Source organism: Aethalodelphis obliquidens, unplaced genomic scaffold (genome assembly GCF_003676395.1).
Source record: "Aethalodelphis obliquidens isolate GAN/ISIS:26980383/991018 unplaced genomic scaffold, ASM367639v1 scaffold13, whole genome shotgun sequence".
In the NCBI taxonomy this organism is placed as follows: domain Eukaryota; kingdom Metazoa; phylum Chordata; class Mammalia; order Artiodactyla; family Delphinidae; genus Aethalodelphis; species Aethalodelphis obliquidens.
In genome coordinates, this window is record NW_020837957.1 from 11,238,730 (window position 1) to 11,253,317 (window position 14,588).

General features: G+C 34.4%; 2 protein-coding genes across 3 annotated transcripts in view; one reads left to right on the top strand and one right to left on the bottom strand.

Annotated features, from left to right (window-relative positions):
* The window catches only part of LRRIQ3 (leucine rich repeats and IQ motif containing 3), a 237,357-nt gene extending 231,995 nt beyond the window's left edge, over positions 1 to 5,362 (bottom strand). The window contains exons 1-2 of the mRNA XM_027114088.1: positions 5,220 to 5,362; positions 2,767 to 2,831 (exon numbers count right to left, since the gene is read on the bottom strand). The gene's annotated coding sequence lies outside the window, so the exon portion shown is untranslated. The remainder of the gene's footprint in view (positions 1 to 2,766; positions 2,832 to 5,219) is intronic.
* Positions 5,363 to 5,488: 126 nt separating this feature from the next.
* FPGT (fucose-1-phosphate guanylyltransferase) lies at positions 5,489 to 13,403 on the top strand. Of its 2 annotated transcripts, XM_027114086.1 has the most exons (4): positions 5,489 to 5,622; positions 6,953 to 7,120; positions 8,281 to 8,373; positions 10,419 to 13,403. In XM_027114086.1, the coding sequence occupies exons 1-4, from the start codon at positions 5,541 to 5,543 to the stop codon at positions 11,873 to 11,875; spliced, it is 1,800 nt and encodes a 599-aa protein (XP_026969887.1). In that variant the 5' UTR covers positions 5,489 to 5,540; the 3' UTR covers positions 11,876 to 13,403. The 2 variants fall into 2 exon arrangements, with proteins under 2 accessions (XP_026969887.1, XP_026969888.1); XM_027114087.1 differs by lacking the exon at positions 5,489 to 5,622 and having other exon boundaries at positions 6,964 to 7,133.
* The last annotated feature ends 1,185 nt before the right edge of the window (positions 13,404 to 14,588 follow it).

Below are 14,588 nucleotides of genomic sequence, written 5' to 3' on the forward strand. Positions count from 1 at the left end.
AAGTCCTAGCTAATGCAAGACTTGTAATGCAAGTCCTAGCTAATGAGACAAAAAAAAAAAAAAAAAAAAAAGGAAATAAAAATGTACAGACCACATCTCTGTTCACAGATGACATGATTGTCAGTGTAGAAAATTCAAAAAAACAGACAAATACCCTTGGAACTACTAAGTGATTAGAGCAAAGTTGTAGATTCAGGGTTAATACACAAAAGTCAATCACTTCCCTATATATCAGCAATGAATAAGTTAAAAACACAATACCATTTCCATTATCACTACCATAAATGAAATATTTACATATAAATGGAACAAAATATGTACAAGATCTATAAGAGGAAAACAAACAAACAAATGCTGATGAGCAAATTCAAAGAATAAATGAATGGAGAAAGACAATGTTCATGGATAGAATGACTCAAAATTATCAAGATGTCTGTTCTTCCCAACTTATCTATAGATTCAATACAACCCCAGTCAAAATCTCAGCAAGTTATTTTATCGCTATTGACAAACTGATTCTAAAGTTTATATATAGAGGCAAAAGACCTCCCAGTATCTAACACAATACTTAAGAAGTACAAAGTTGGAAAAATGATACCACCTGACTTCAAGACTTACTATAAAGCTATAGTAATCAGGACAGTCCAGTATTGTCAAAAGAAAGATAGATCAGTGGAACAGAATAGAGAGCCTAGAAACAGACAGACATGAATACAGTCAACTCATCTTTGACAAAGGAGAAAAAGCAAAGACAGACTTTCAACAAATGGTGATGAAACAGCTGGACAGTCACATGAAAAAGAAAATGAATCTGGACACAGACTTTATACCTCCAGAAAGAATAATTCAAATTGGATATATGACCTAAATGTAAAACATAAAACAATAAAACTCTTAGAAGATAACTTAGGAGAAAACCTAGATGACATTAGGATGATGATGACTTTGTTAGATACAATGTCAAAAACATAATAAAAAAATACTTTATAATCTATAGCTCATTACTATTAAAGACACGATCTGCAAAAGGTAATGCCAAATGAATGAGAAGACAAGTCACAGACCAGGAGAAAATCTTTTGCAAAAGACACATCTGCTAAAGGACTCTTATACAAAATATACAAAGAACTCTTAAAATTCAACAATAAGAAAATGAACAATCAGATTAAAAAATAAGCCAAAAACCTTAACAGACACTTCAGCAAAGAAGATACATAGGTGGCAAATAAGCATATGAAAGTCTCTCCTTAACACATATCATCAGGAAAATGCAAATTAAGAAAACAATGAGATACCATAACACACCGATTAGAATGGCCAAAAGTCTAACACTGATAACACAAACTGATGACAAGGATGTGGAAGAATAGGAACTTTCATTCATTCTGGTAGGAGTGCAAAATGGTATAGCCACTCTGGAAGACAGTTCGGGGGTTTCTCAAAAAACTAAATACACTCTTACCATAAAATCCAGTAATTGCATTCTTTGGTATTTACCCAAAGGAGTTGAATACTTATTTTCACACATAACCCTGCACGTGGATATATATAGCAGCTTTACTCACAATCACCAAAATTGGGAGGAATCAAGAAGTCCTTCAGTAGGTGAACAGATAAATAACCTGTGGTACATCCATACAATGGACTGTTTACTCAGCACTAAAAATAAATTAGCTATCAAGCAATGAAAAGACATGGTATAACCTTAAGTGCATATTATTAAGTGAAATAAGCTAATCTAAAAAGGCTCATACTGTAGTATTCCACCCATATGACATTCTGGAAAAAGCAAAACATGGAAACAGTAAAAAGATCAGTGGTTGAAGGATTTGCAGGATTTGGGGAATGAGGGATGAATAGGCAGAGCACAGAGGATTTTTAGATAGTGAAACTACTCTGAATAATATTATAACAATGTATACATGTCCTTATACTGTGTCCAAACCCATAGAATATAAAACACCATGAGTGAATCCTAAGGGAAACTACAGACTTTGAGTGATTGTGATGTGTCATTATAGGTTCATCAATTTTAACTAATGTACCACTCTGGTGAGGTATGTAGATAATGGGGGAAGCTATGCATGTGTGGGTATATATGAGGGTATACTGGAAACCTCTGTAACTTCTTCCCAATTTTGCTGTGAACCTAAATCTGCTCTGAAGATACAGTCTTTAAAAAAATTAAGAGAGAAAGTAAAATAGAAGTTTAGGGGAAAAAAGTTTTCCTTTGCCCTCGAGAAAGATGGTAAGGGTTCCTTCAATAGGCTACAGTGGGAAAAATTAGGGAAGAAATAGTCTGAGACCAGGCTAACTGAGGAATTACATTCAAAGAAAGGAAACAGTAAAAAAGAGATGTTTGCTTTACACTCCACATCAGGAAGAGTAAGAGGAGAAAGACTGGTTAAACAGAGATGATGCACAAGTAACGGAAAAGATGAGAGCCCCAGCATGAACTGGCCAAGCCATGTACCTAAGCTCCATGGTCCGTAATCAAGGACCTGCTCCATGTGGCTTAAGCTTCTTTTTATGAATAAGAAGAAAAACTTTAATGTGCTTCTCTACAACTTTCACACAACAGTCATATCCATGCCTATAGTAATAAAAATAACCTAACAGGCATTAATTGTAGATAAGCACAAGGCATCTTATTGGGGTGATGGAAATGTTCTATACCTAGCTTGTGATCATGGTTGCACAACTCAGTACATTTACTAAAAATCATTAAAACTCACTTACAATATGTTAATGATAGTTAAAGCATACCTCAGTAAAGTTCTTAAAAAGTCTATCTCCCTTCTTTTCATGCCACTTCTTCAGATACTCTCCTCCTATAGAAAAAAAAAAAAAAAAAGCCCAAATGCCTCCTAAAAACATCTTTTCTCAACTTATTATAGTTTGGTTTGTCTGATGTCCCCCCCTTTTTTTTTTAATCAACAAATCTTTGAAATCTTTATTTTAAATCATATTTGTTATCATTTTGATGTCCCTTTTGAAATGTGGAATTCAAGATCAAACACATCATTTCCATTTTATACAGAATAATGGGTTTACTACAGACCTGTACTGACATATTTTATTCTGGTCACAGTAGCTTATGACTGTTTAAACAACCATTATCACACTGTCTGATTATATAAAACCTAAACTTAAATAAAATCCTTTGACTTTTTTACCCACTACAATCAACTGCCAGAAATTTACTGCCACTCACATAGTATACAACTTTTTCATTTTTTATTTAAAAATTAATATTAGTGAAAATTTGAAGAAAACAGAAAAGACAGAAGAAGGACAAAAAACATAGCCGATATAGTATATTTACGTCCAGCACATTTTATGTAATATAATCATATCAGCAAAAAAGTAGCATCCATTTCTATGGCCATTCTTCCCAGGTCCAAGAAATGCTCTAACATACATTTAACACTCTGTTATAGAGTCTATCACATCACCCTGTTTTAGTCCCCTCACAATTCTTATCATTTCTTAAGTTTTCTTATTTAGTTACCTTTTTCAGCATTTACCTCATTAGTATGTACAATCCCTCAGTTTATAGGCTCTATTGCCCTTTCTTTCCTTAGGACCTCATCTAATTCTGTAGTTTAAAAATTAACTCCATCTATATGCTGACAACTCCCAAAATTATATCTCTTAACTCCGGACCTGTCTTGTAAACTCCAGACTCATGTATAATGCAAACACATATACATACAAACTCCCATAACATATGCACTGCACATATATACATCTGTTTACTTTCCACATCCAAAACCAAATTCTGGACTCTCCCTACTACCCCAATAACCGTCCCTACTTCCCCATCCATATCCTTTCCCATTTCAACTGGTGGTCGCTCCAGCCTTCAGGCAGTTATCCTTGACTCCTCTCTTTCTTTCACATTCCACAGCCATTCCTTTAGCAAATTGTATTAATTATGCCTTCAAACATATATCCAGAATCTAACCAACTGCTCATCACCCCCACTATTCCCATCCTGGCCAAGCCTTCACCAACTCTCACCTGTTTTGCTGCAGTAGCCTCCAAACAAGTCTCCCTGCTTCTATCATTGCCCCACTCTCCGCTAGAGTCTATTTTCACATTTCCATGAAATGCTCCTTTTAAACATAATGTAAGTCACATAAAACCTTGCAATGGCTTTGTTTCACTCAGTTAAAAAATAAAATCCTTTATTTAAGCCGTTATCTCACTTTCTCTCTTGCTACTTCCCCTTTTGTTCTCTCTCACCTCACTTAAGTCTTTTGTATTTTCTAAATGTTCTTATTAAGAATGTTTTGTTTTTATTAACAAAAAAGAGAGCTTTTAAACAATAAAACTATGAAAGCATAATCTCCCTTTTCACTCAAATTCTTTCGCTCTAAGTACTGAATTAAATAACAGGGTCAATTCTGTAGAAGAAAAACTAAGTTAAGTTCATGGTAAGAACTTGTAAGGCCTTGAATGCCTATGTTCCTGATGAAACTTTAATGAAGACAGGCTTCTCAACTAAATTAAACTGCATGGTGCGGTAGAATGATGTCGGAGTTTGGGATTGAAATATCTTGCTTAAATCTTCTCTCTACTACTTAACTAATTGTGAGAGCCTGACTAAGTCACTATTCTCTCTCATTCATAGCTTTCTCACGTGTAAAGATAAATAGAAGAATCTGTAAAACTCATCATAAACTTGGTGTTTTACAAGAGAAGAAACTTATCTATCGATACCTACCGAAAACACATCCACTAAGGCCAACTTATTCCCAGGAATGCTATTGAAAGTTCTAGATTAATCTGCATACACAAAAGGTTGCCAGAGAAACAGCCAAAAAGCCCCAAACGTTAAGGGCCTCATTGCAGAATTTTATACAACTTCCAAAAGCCTCTTAAGTGATCTCAAAACTGAGAGGTGTGGAGTGGCTCACTCTCTAGTAACTGCAAGGGCAAAGAAGCCACAAAGCTTCCTGAAGAGAGTACAGATTTTAAAAGTTCAGACTATGTATGTATCTGGACCTGGGGTTGGGGCAGATGGCTTCAGACGACGACCCAAGGGGAAGAATTAACTCTCAAGAGGTCCTTGGGAACTGCCCCTGGCTAAAACAAACCACGAGTTAGAAAGGACGAACGGCCTTTGAGAGAAAGCTAGAAGCTAAGTTGTAGTTTGAACTTCTCCTTAAGCGAGTCAGTTCTCGAAATTTCGCCGCCCAAGCAGGACAACTCACCGGGTCTACCCAGCTGCAAGGCTTTATGAGTTGGTAACAAGCGGCCCAGACCCGTCACAGTCCGACAAATCACTAGGTGGCCATTTATCCGTTCCGGAGGCCGTTGCTAGGGAAACGGAGCGAAGCCCCGGGCTCACCCCGTCGTGGTTTTCCTTAGGCAAGACTAAGAGCTTCGGGGGCGTAGATACGTGAGTGACGCACGTAGGGGGCGGGACAGAGACGAAAACGGACCAAAGAACGGGTTACGTCCCAGGGCGCATGCGTGCGGTGCTGGGCTGCGGGATCGCTGGAAGTCCTCGGCGGTGTTGGGGAAAGTGAGCTATGGCAGGCACGAGTGCCCTTCCAGGCGTATCTTTGCGAGAAGCCACCCAGCGAAGGTTGCGGAGGTTTTCAGAGCTTAGAGGTACCAAAGGAGGAACCCTGGCTCTCCCCGGCAACGGACAGGGAGGGCGCTTTACGTGCTGGTGTATTTGCTGGACTACCACTTCCTTTTATTAATCACTTGCGGGCCTAGGACGCTGGCCCAGGCGCAGTTAATGTTCCTCTGAAGTTTTTTATTCTTCTGTCACTCTCCTTTCTTTACGTTATGCTTGTTGCTTTCTTTAAGTTTATTCCCAGTTGCTTATATATAAATATATATATATATGTATATATATGAGGAGGAATGAGAAGACAGTTATTAGCCTGACTAGTGAAGCTATAAATCCAAGTTATTCGTTTGGTTAGCTCATTAGCAAAAATTATTTTAAATAAACCTAAAAGATCTAAAGCATAGTGATTTGACTCTTACAAATCCGATTTTAGCTTTCTTCCACTCCCTACCTACTTCACCAATTTGTTCCATGATGTGAACGCTTACTAAGTGAAAAGCGAAACAACACGGTGAAATTATGGATTAAAAATTAAAAGGGGTAACTTTGTGTCAAAATGGTTTTTTAAAGGACTATGCCACTTGTCATTTCCTCTACAACTATCTAATTGGTCATATTTTTGTTGACGTTACTGCTTTAAAAATACAGAAAATAATACTTGGATTACAGTAAAATGTTCAGGACTATTAGATTCTAGCTGACTAGAATTTGTTAAAAACGCTTATTTGTCTTGTTTATCAATAAAGAAGAGCTTCCAACTGTCAGCCAAAAGTTCAGTCTCTTATTGAGTTCATCAGGGAGCTGGGAACTTTTCTGTTATCTAGAATTTGGTGTCATTCTCCAGTAACCTTTGTAAACTTGCATGGCTCATTTTAAGGCGATTAAAAAGTAAAGTGCCCACATTTATGAACACCAGCATTGTAGCAATGGGTCCTTGGATTTAATCTTTCTTAGCCAACAAACATTAAGTGGTCCCTGTATGTGAAAACTGATTTTCAAAACTGGAGATTAATTTATTCCTTTGTCTCCTCTCTTTATTTAAGAATTGAGCTCATCTTTAGCAAGTCAAAAGTACTTCTCTTAATCAAGAAACATTACAACTCTCAGAAAATCTAAATAAATGGGACTGTAGACCATAAAAGGAGCAAGTAATCTAAAAGGAAAAAAAGTAGAATTTGTGAACAATCCTCATTAGAACTATTTTGAATCCTACTAGCTGACCACTCATTATTCCCTAATTCTCAAAAGCAGAAGATACATTTTTGAAGATACTATTACCTCTTTTTTCCTTCTTTCCAAATAGGTAAACCTGTAACAGCTAGAGAATTCTGATAATATTTATCACTTTCTTCTTACACATAGGCAAACCTGTGGCAGCTGGAGAATTCTGGGACATTGTTGCAATAACAGCAGCTGATGATAAACAGGAACTTGCTTATAAGCAACAACTGTCAGAAAAGCTGAAAAAAAAGGAGTTACCTCTTGGAGTTCAATATCATGTTTTTGTTGATCCTGCTGGAGCCAAAATTGGTACACATTTATGGTCAGATTTATATCATAAATTGTGGGCAGAATAATCACTGAAGAAAAGCTTTCCTGTGGCTTACAGTTTATACTGTGTGTCTTACCACCTATAGTCTTTAAAAATTTTTTAATTTTTATGTAAGTTCACTATTTTTTAAGAAAGATAAAAGGCATGGCAACTGTTTTTACACATTGTGGACTTACCATGAAAAACTTCCAGAATGTTATGTTACTTAAAAGAGAATTTTATTAGTCTTAATAAAATTTACTCAGGTGGTGAATATTCTTTTGGACCTTATCAGTAGGACTCTTAAGGTCCCTCTGAACTACACAATTTGCTCAGAAACTTACATGAAGAGATCAAATAAGAAAAAATAAATATTTGGCCTCTTGGGACCACAATGAAGAATGCGAAAGAGCACAGTCTAATGGCATAATTATCATAGATGTTTACTTTTAAAAACCAGTTTGTCCACTTTGCCTTTTGACCTTACCTTGCAAATAAAAATACATGCTATTTTCCTGGGGGCCATTTTCCTTGTGATACTTAAAGCTGAAGCTCATTGATACCAGAGTTAGGGTATCTGTATCTGATACTAGCATGTCCTAATTAGCCAGTGTTTTAATCCTCATAAATATGTGGTCAGTACTTTTCTGATTCCCATGTTTGAATGAGATTCAGGCACAAAATGTTAAACAACTTGCCCATGGTAACTAGTAAGTGGAAGTTACATTTAAGATGTTTTTTAGGAAAACAGGTTCTAAAAATCTTTTTAGAAAGTAAATCTAACACATATATATGATCATATGGGAGAATTATTTTAATGGGTTTTACAGTTCATTACTCCAAGTGAACGTGTAAACTTACAGTCTTATAGTGTTGCAGATTGCTTAATTTATCATTTCTTTCTTTTTACTACTATTTTCAGGAGAAAATTAACTCAACTTTTATTACCAAGGGCTCATCTCTGGGTTTTATTACTAATTATTTAATTGCTAAGAAATGTGTATTTAATTTGATTGTTCTGCCTATACCTTTGGTCTCTGCCTGGTTAATTGTAGCCAGAGGTCATATCCTCAAAGTTATAACACTTAAATTTACTGTAATAACAAACTTTTTGTAACTTTATGTGAAATAAATTGAGCTTTTTAACTTTGTTTTCAAGGAAATGGAGGATCGACACTTTGTGCCCTTCGATGTTTGGAAAAGCTTTATGGAGATGAATGGAATTCTTTTACCATCCTATTAATTCACTCTGGTAATGTTACACTTTACTAATTTACATTTTCTTTTAGTATATTACCTTTTATATCCAAGGGGCCTTTTTCTCCATTACTAATACTATCCCCTTTTTTTTTTCTTTTGTCTTTGAAGTTATACTGCTTTGGAAACAAATATTTTATGCTTTCCTTGATATTTTTAGGTTGTAAGTAGCATAATATTTTTCACAAAATTTAACCTTAAAATTGTAGATCACATACATCCTCAACTTTCATGTATTGTTTTTGGTATACATATCGAAAATTATTTTCCTAAGATAGAACTCATCAAAATATGAACATTTCTTGACAATGCTTTAGAAAGGATTCTTGCTGTAGGGGAGAGGCTGGTTTAGTACTGTGATTACCAGACTTTACACAAAACCTGTTAACACATTTTTATCTAGTTATTGGTGACCAAAGTCCATAATCCTTAGGAGTTTAAAAACAAAAAGAAAAGGTGGTGACAGAACATGGAGTTGACAAGAAAGTATAAAAGAGGGAAAATCACACACCAAAAAAGGGAACAGAAGGGTAGGAAAGAAGTAATCTCAGAGTATAATTTTTTAAATTGGACAGATTTGGTTGTATGAAAATTTGGGTTATATGAAAGAGACCTCTGTTATTTTTCCTCTATGTACTGGAGGCTGGTGAAACTTTGTCATGGACTTGTACCAGTTCAGGAACAGATATTTTAGAGCCACTCATTCACATGGTTACCAAGGCACTTTTCATTTTTTAGAATTCATATACGGAACAATGATTCTTTTTAAAGATGATATCAAGTAAAACATCCAAGTTCTGATTTTAAGACTAACTGAAAAAGTAAAAGAAAAATTCAAATTTACAGTTTTATTCCAGAACGAGTATTATTATTAATTTAGTAAAAATTAAGTTAGACACCAGAAAATATATTTTAATACAATCGATCCTTGCAAATATATAATAATGCATTGATCTGTGAGTGGTGCTGAACCCTCACACAGTCTAAAATCTGCATGTAACTTCATAGTTGGTCTTCTGTATAGGCAGTTCCACTCTCCATAGCCACAGTTTCTCATCAGGGATTCAACCAACGTCGGGTCATATAGTCTTACAGTATTTATTGAAAAAAGTCCTCATGTAAATGGACTGGTAGTTCAAACGCTTATTGTTCAAGGGTCAAGTGTAATTAAAAGTAGGTAATTCTTACAATGCTGAACTTTACTGTTGGTTAGTATTTGGAAAATGAAAAAGAAGGTATTAGCTCATTGGTTGAATGATGTACTCTGTAGTAAGTGCTTTGCATGTATTGTTGATCTCATAAAACATGATAAAGCAAGTATTTACATCTGCTGATTTAGTGTTAAGTCCAAAGATGAACAATTAAAAAGTGGTGAACCAGAATTTGAATGCATTTTTGTGTGACTCTTTCTACTATGCCTCTCACTATAATTAGTTACGTAAAAATGATGTAAGCTATTTAATGTACTTAAGCGAACACACTTTTCAAGGAATTAAGTCATAAGGCTCATCTTAGAGGGAAAGGCCTTTTAAAATTAAAAACAAATATACATTGTAAAGTGCTTTTAAATAAATGCACCTTTACTTCCTTTAAGTGTATGTAATTGAGGAAACACATTCCATCTGGAAATTACTCTTTAATAGATAATTATGTATATTAGTTTTTTGTGACTTTTTTTCCCCATGAAGTGGATTTTTAATGTAGGCGTTTAAACATGGTTGAAATTTATTGTGTGAAATGTAGATATAAGGTCATATTTTAGCTCATTGTCCTTTTTACTTGTTATCCAGTTGAGTTAAAACAATTCATAGTCTGTAAAGCATGTTACAGGTCTTTCCTAATCTAGAACTGCATTATAGCAAATCTCTACAGAATTGCTCTGTGAATTTGTCATCTGGAATTTATTATTCTTTCCTGGGATACAGTAATATATTGTATATTTTAAATATCTTTAGAGATATTTTGAGTTGTAACTGATGCTCCTGGGTTTTTAAATCTTATAAACATTTTAAAACAGTTATTTTGTTTAATTTTATATAGGTGGCTACAGTCAACGCCTTCCAAATGCAAGTGCTCTGGGGAAAATTTTCACTGCTTTACCTTTTGGTAGCCCCATTTATCAGATGTTGGAATTAAAACTAGCCATGTACATTGATTTCCCCTCACATATGAATCCTGGGATTCTGGTTACCTGTGCAGATGATATTGAACTTTATAGTATTGGAGAATCTGAGTATATTAGGTTTGACAAACCTGGCTTTACTGCTTTAGCTCATCCTTCTAGTTTGACTGTAGGTACAACACATGGAGTATTTGTCTTAGAACCTTTTAACTATTTAGAACATAGAGACCTCGAGTACAGAAGTTGCCATCGTTTCCTTCATAAGCCCAGCATAGAAAAGATGTATCAGTTTGATGCTGTGTGTAGACCTAAAAATTTTTTTCAACAAAACTTTGCTGGGGGTGACATACCCTCTCTTAAATTAGACCCTGAGTATGTCTACACAGACAGCCTATTTTACATGGATCATAAAACAGCGAAAAAGTTACTTGCTTTTTATGAAAAAATAGGTACACTGAACTGTGAAATAGATGCCTATGGAGACTTTCTGCAGGCTTTGGGACCTGGAGCAACTGTGGAATATACCAGAAACACATCAAATGTTACTAAAGAAGAGTCAGAGCTGGTAGACATGAGGCAAAGAATATTTCATCTTCTTAGAGGAACATCACTAAATGTTGTTGTTCTTAATAACTCCAAATTTTATCACATTGGAACAACTGAAGAATATTTGTTTCATTTTACTTCAGATAGCAATTTGAAGTCAGAGCTTGGCTTACAGTCCATAGCTTTTAGCATCTTTCCAGCAATACCAGAATGCTCTAGCAACAAATCCTGTATCATTCAAAGTATATTGGATTCAAGAAGTTCTGTGGCACCTGGCTCAGTTGTAGAGTATTCCAGATTGGGGCCTGATGTTTCAGTGGGGGAAAATTGCATTATTAGTGGTTCTTATATCATAACAACAGCCGTCCTGTCTGCACATTCTTTTGTGTGTTCCTTAAGCTTGAAGATGAATAGACACTTAAAGTATTCAACTATGGCATGTGGAGTGCAAGACAACTTGAAAAAGAATGTTAAAACATTGTCAGATATAAAGTTACTTCAATTCTTTGGAGTCTGTTTCCTGTCATGCTTAGACATTTGGAATCTTAAAGTTACAGAGGAACTGTTCTCTGGAAACAAGACATGTTTGAGTTTGTGGAATGCTCGTATTTTCCCAGTTTGTTCTTCTTTGAGTGATTCAGTTACAACATCCCTAAAGATGTTAAATGCTGTACAGAACAAGTCAGCATTCAGCCTGAATAAATATAAGCTGTTGTCCATTGAAGAAATGCTTTTCTACAAAGATGTGGAAGACATGATAACTTATAGGGAGCAAATTTTTCTAGAAATTACTTTGAATAGAAAACAGTCTGATTTAGAGACATCTTAAATATTGTATACTCTGCCTTTCTTGATTGAGCAAGATTGCAGATGCAGGAATTTTCTGTAGACTTGTTTTTTAATTGAAGTGAATTAATGAAAATTATATTAACATGCTTGCTGTAGCATAAAATTAATAACAAAAATAAACCATTTTTAGATGAAAGAATAGCTTAAGGATGTAAGTTCAGAAAAGTGATTTTTTTTTATATTTATCACTATTTAAATTTTTCTTTTATAAAGATGACTTGTGGAACATTATTTTGTTCACAAAATACTATAATTGTTTTAAAGGTAATTTTCTAAATATACCTTCAGAATTTTTTCATCTTCTTTTGGGCTTTGGTTCCAATGAAGTTAGATGTATTCATTGGCAGTTCTCTCCTCAAGTGCATTAGACCTATTCTGATGAACTAATAAAAATGTCATACTGTAGGGTCTTCAAAGCACTGTAGGAATACTGTAGAAGTACTTTTTCAGAAACAAATCCATGGCTAACAGAGTCAAATTAAATGAATGCTTAAAATATTGTGATAGTCTTAATTAATAAATAAGTATTAATAGATACAAACCATTCTGAAATTGATGATAAAAATCTATGTGACTTATCAGCAACCCTCAGTTATGATATTTATGTATATATTTTTCAAGTTTCTTCCCAAGGAGTAAATAAAGATATATGGTAGCCATTTTTTAGCATTTACTGATTTACTTGCATAGATTTCAGAGGATGTTATGTGTTTGTCACTCATTAAAAGTTCAATGCTGTATTTCTAATCTAATTAAGGTGTCATCAGTTCTTAAGAATCGCCATTATTTTATGTTCCACTGAAAAAGAGAAAACACTACCAATAAAATATGCAATGCTTTTCTTGTTACTTGAAGTTTTTATTTATTGGAAATCTTTTTTAAAACCACTTAAATATAGATTTATGTCATTTAACCCTTTTGCAAATACACGTAGAGGAACAAAAAAGTGAAATATTAAGATACAGTCAAGACTTTTCTGAAGCTTCACATCTAGAGTCAAACTTTTCTAAAGCAATTTTCAACTCAAGAGTGGTTGATATCCATGTGCTATCTTCTAATACCATCTAGTACCATCTTCTATGCTATCAAAGGTATTGATAAAACTTCATATTCTACAAGTGCCACCACCACACTGATGCCTGGATTTACCTTCAAGCTATGGACACCAGATACCTGTTCTGCAAGTGGATGCTGATGCTGTTATTACTTTACAGAGTTGTTTCACTTTTACCTTAGTTAATCACATGTCTCTAGAACGTAGTTCTATTTAAATCAGTGGGAGGTTTCTGACAAATTGGTGGTCACCATGTTAATCATATTCCTGCACAATGTATGGATTCTAGTTGCTTTGAAATGTTATCTGTTCCAAAGAATTTGGCAGTGTCTCTTTCCTTGATATGCATCGCTTGGTGTGTAGTACCACACATGTATCACCAGCAGTGTATCTAACTCAACCAATGTGGTAACCACATGCATGAATAAGTAATAAATTGGACATTTTCTCTTGATTTATCATTTTTATTTCGTAAAATCATGGCCCTTAAATCGTATACTTTCAAGGTTTGTGAAGGACAGCTACAATTTGTAACTAAATATATTCTGTAAACTTATTGATGAGTTAATAATTAACAATGATCAAGAAGGCATGGAAAAAAATGCAACTTTTGATATTAATCTCCCTTGGGCATTTGTCTTGCAAACTAAACAAAACAGAAATAAAGAGTGTGCATTAATGCATACTAAGTGGGAATAAAGCTTTGAAAATCCAAGTTATATGCTGCTGAAAATCACAAAAATTTGATGGAATGAATCCAGAATCAATTCTCACAAGCTGTGATGATCCACTCATCTTCTGAGGCTAAGCAATACCACTTATGTTATATAAAGGTTACCAGATTTAGCACAGAGCCAAAATCAAAACTTGCCTGCTGCAAAATATATGTATAGCTATCACAGCTGGTAACTGGTGTGCTACACATGCCATTCAGATACACCATAATGCCTTTTGGACTTGAGCAACCTGGAGACCCAGAATTTAGGAAACTTGTTGTAGTCTAGCAGAATTAAAATAGAAAGAAATAACTAAGGAAAAAAATATTAATTTGTTCAAAATTGTCTAAGGGATTTCAGGTGTTCTTTTTGTTGTTTAGCTGAATGAAACACAAGTCTTCATCTATGTCTATAACTAAATTATTAATAAAGGAAAGACCTTTTTAAAGGTACTTGAAAGTTACCTTTATAAATTCACTTAGTGCAGGAGAAATAATTCAAGCTACCATTAGCTGCTTAGTTTAACTTAAATTTTTTGTGCCTATAAAATATGTTTAGACAAAGCTGATTTCTATTGTGGTTGAGGAACACAACTTTAGTTGTTTATACTTACTGAAATTGTATTATTAATACTCTTTGTACTGAACTTTGTCACAAGTCCAACATGCTAGTGTTTGTGTTCCTATTTGTCTGTATTCATAAAAATTTTGGACTAGTTTATTTGTTTTTTGGGTTTTTTTTTTGTTTATTTGTTTTTAGACTTTTTTTGTTTATTTGTTTTTATTCAGACTTGCCAGTTTGGCTGTTCTATAATAGACCACAATTTGGGATCAGGTTGAAAATTGGAATAAAGGATCTAACTTAAAAATGGGCAGAGGATATGAATAGACATTTTGCTTCTGGAGCTTTGGCCTGAGGGGCAG

Coding starts and splice junctions, on each gene's coding strand:
- FPGT (XM_027114086.1), top strand. CDS start 5,541: ATGGCAGGCACGAGTGCCCTTCCAGGCGTATCTTTGCGAGAAGCCACC. Junction 5,623..6,952: donor GAGGTTTTCAGAGCTTAGAG/GTACCAAAGGAG, acceptor TCTTACACATAG/GCAAACCTGTGGCAGCTGGA. Junction 7,121..8,280: donor TCCTGCTGGAGCCAAAATTG/GTACACATTTAT, acceptor TTTGTTTTCAAG/GAAATGGAGGATCGACACTT.